Here is a 1,951-nt window from a genome sequence, read left to right as displayed (position 1 = left end):
GATGCGCGAATAGCAGCCAAAGTATATGCTGCCGTCTCAAACATGAAGGATATATTAGATAATGTAGTCGTAAATAAATTATGCCTGATAAGTTTCGGTCATAGGCGTGAATAGATTCGGTGTACTAAACAACAAATATTAATATCAAGGGAAACAAAGACTAAAAAGGTACTACTAAAGCAGTACGGTCCCGAACGCGCGGTCGCGCGTCCGCGTCAGCCAGTCGTGAGTGGTCGATCCCAACCCCAACCCTAAACACGTATTCATTTGTACACGCGGGTTAGGGATAGGGTTAGGGTTAGGGATAGGGTTAGGGAAAGGGTTAGGGTCAGGGCTAAGATCGACCACTCACGACTAGCTAGCGCGACCGCGCGCTCGGGACCGTGCTGCTTTAGTAGTACCGACTAAAAAAATCCTTCGTCTATGTCAAGTGATTCGTTAGACATATTCTAGGGTTTCAAAAGTAGACGTTTCCCAGTGTATCTCTGATTTAAAATAAATTCCCGCTTCTTGTTCCAATGCATAATTAATCTCGCCAGACTGATGAATAATAAATGAAGATGAAACGAGAACAAGTGTAACAATACACTATGAGTCAGGCAGTCGTCATAATCTCCTGCTTCGTAATATAACGAACCCAAACCTTTATTGAGCGAAAATCTTTTTAAAAAATAGAAATGAGAATAATTCCTTCTGAGAAATAAAATGCATAAATGAATATTTCTAAAAATATATATACGTTATATATTTTATGTATGCAACAAGAAAGAAAATATTAATTTGCTAATAATTTAATTTATTGGTTTGAAATAGTTTCCGCGGGAATAACAAAATAATAAAAGTATAAGTAACAGGTAGAATGTCTTTTAAGACGAGATTGGCCGATTCGAAAGTGTGGCTGTTGGTGTTTTATCTAACTTTGCAAGAGACTGATGGAGTTATTTGCAGAATCTAATAACAACCACCACACTCCAGAACTTATTTCATTCATTCACATATAGATATTTATATGTATGCAATTTCTGTTGTAGTTGTAATGACATATCGTAATTGACATGTCATTTGTGGAGAGATTCGGCTAATGTTATGTTGAAGATATATGGTTATCAGCAGTCCGTGTCTCTGGATAAGCGATAGGACAAACAAGCAGGTTAAATTGTAAGCGACCTCAAGAAAGGAAGGAAAAAATAACAAACAAACAAGGAAGGTGGTTTATTGGTGGAGTTGGTGCTGGTTTTTTCCTTATGTTTTTAATTACTGATTAACTTAATGAAGATCAGAATGAATGATAATCAGAATGATACTCCCTCTACTTTACCCAATGTTCAAACGTTACCTTCTTTCCAAACCACAAGTCTCCCTCATACCGCCTGTAATACCGACTGCAGTGCTAGTCATCATCATCTTTACCACCACCGGCCGCTTGTTTCACAGACAGCCATCAACACTAACACTACTGGTCCAACAACGTTAACATCTTTGTCGTCCACGTGTGAAACCATGGAAGTTAATCGCCACAGTAAGAAACCAGAACGTCACTTTCCTAGGTGAGAGATATTCCATTTATTTCTATCATCTCCACATCTCGTTATATATCTATTCATTTCCGCATCCTTATTTCGACTATTTAAAATCATTATTTATTAGAAGCCTCTTTTTTTTTTCTTTTCTTCGCGACATAAATGTAATATAGACGTAAGTAGTGTGATATGTTAATTAAATTTAGAGGAAGATGAGAAAATAAGATTGTCTGAGGTTCATGCTTCATCTACGATGTAAATGAAATGAAATGGCCACACCTAAGAATCGAAATCGTTACTGAAGGGAGGCTTAATTGGTCACATGATTTGCTAGAAATAGCAGCCATATCTCAATTCACACCCTTTCTTTTTAAACTAAGACTGGCTGGTCACGGCTGTGATGCCTTTGATTACAGGGCTGGGGGGGGGGG

The 1,951-nt window shown here is 37.9% G+C and overlaps 1 protein-coding gene across 1 annotated transcript in view; it reads left to right on the top strand.

Annotated features, from left to right (window-relative positions):
* Window positions 1–877: 877 nt before the first annotated feature.
* LOC106884388 (NAD kinase) overlaps window positions 878–1,951 on the top strand; it is an 87,311-nt gene continuing 86,237 nt past the window's right edge. Inside the window, exon 1 of the mRNA XM_014935741.2 lies at window positions 878–1,547. Coding sequence (XP_014791227.1) covers window positions 1,270–1,547 — 278 coding nt within the window. The 5' untranslated portion in view covers window positions 878–1,269. The remainder of the gene's footprint in view (window positions 1,548–1,951) is intronic.

Source organism: Octopus bimaculoides, chromosome 3, assembly GCF_001194135.2.
Source record: "Octopus bimaculoides isolate UCB-OBI-ISO-001 chromosome 3, ASM119413v2, whole genome shotgun sequence".
Taxonomy (NCBI): domain Eukaryota; kingdom Metazoa; phylum Mollusca; class Cephalopoda; order Octopoda; family Octopodidae; genus Octopus; species Octopus bimaculoides.
Note: the sequence above shows the minus strand (reverse complement) of the source record. Positions and strands in the feature narration are given on the sequence as shown.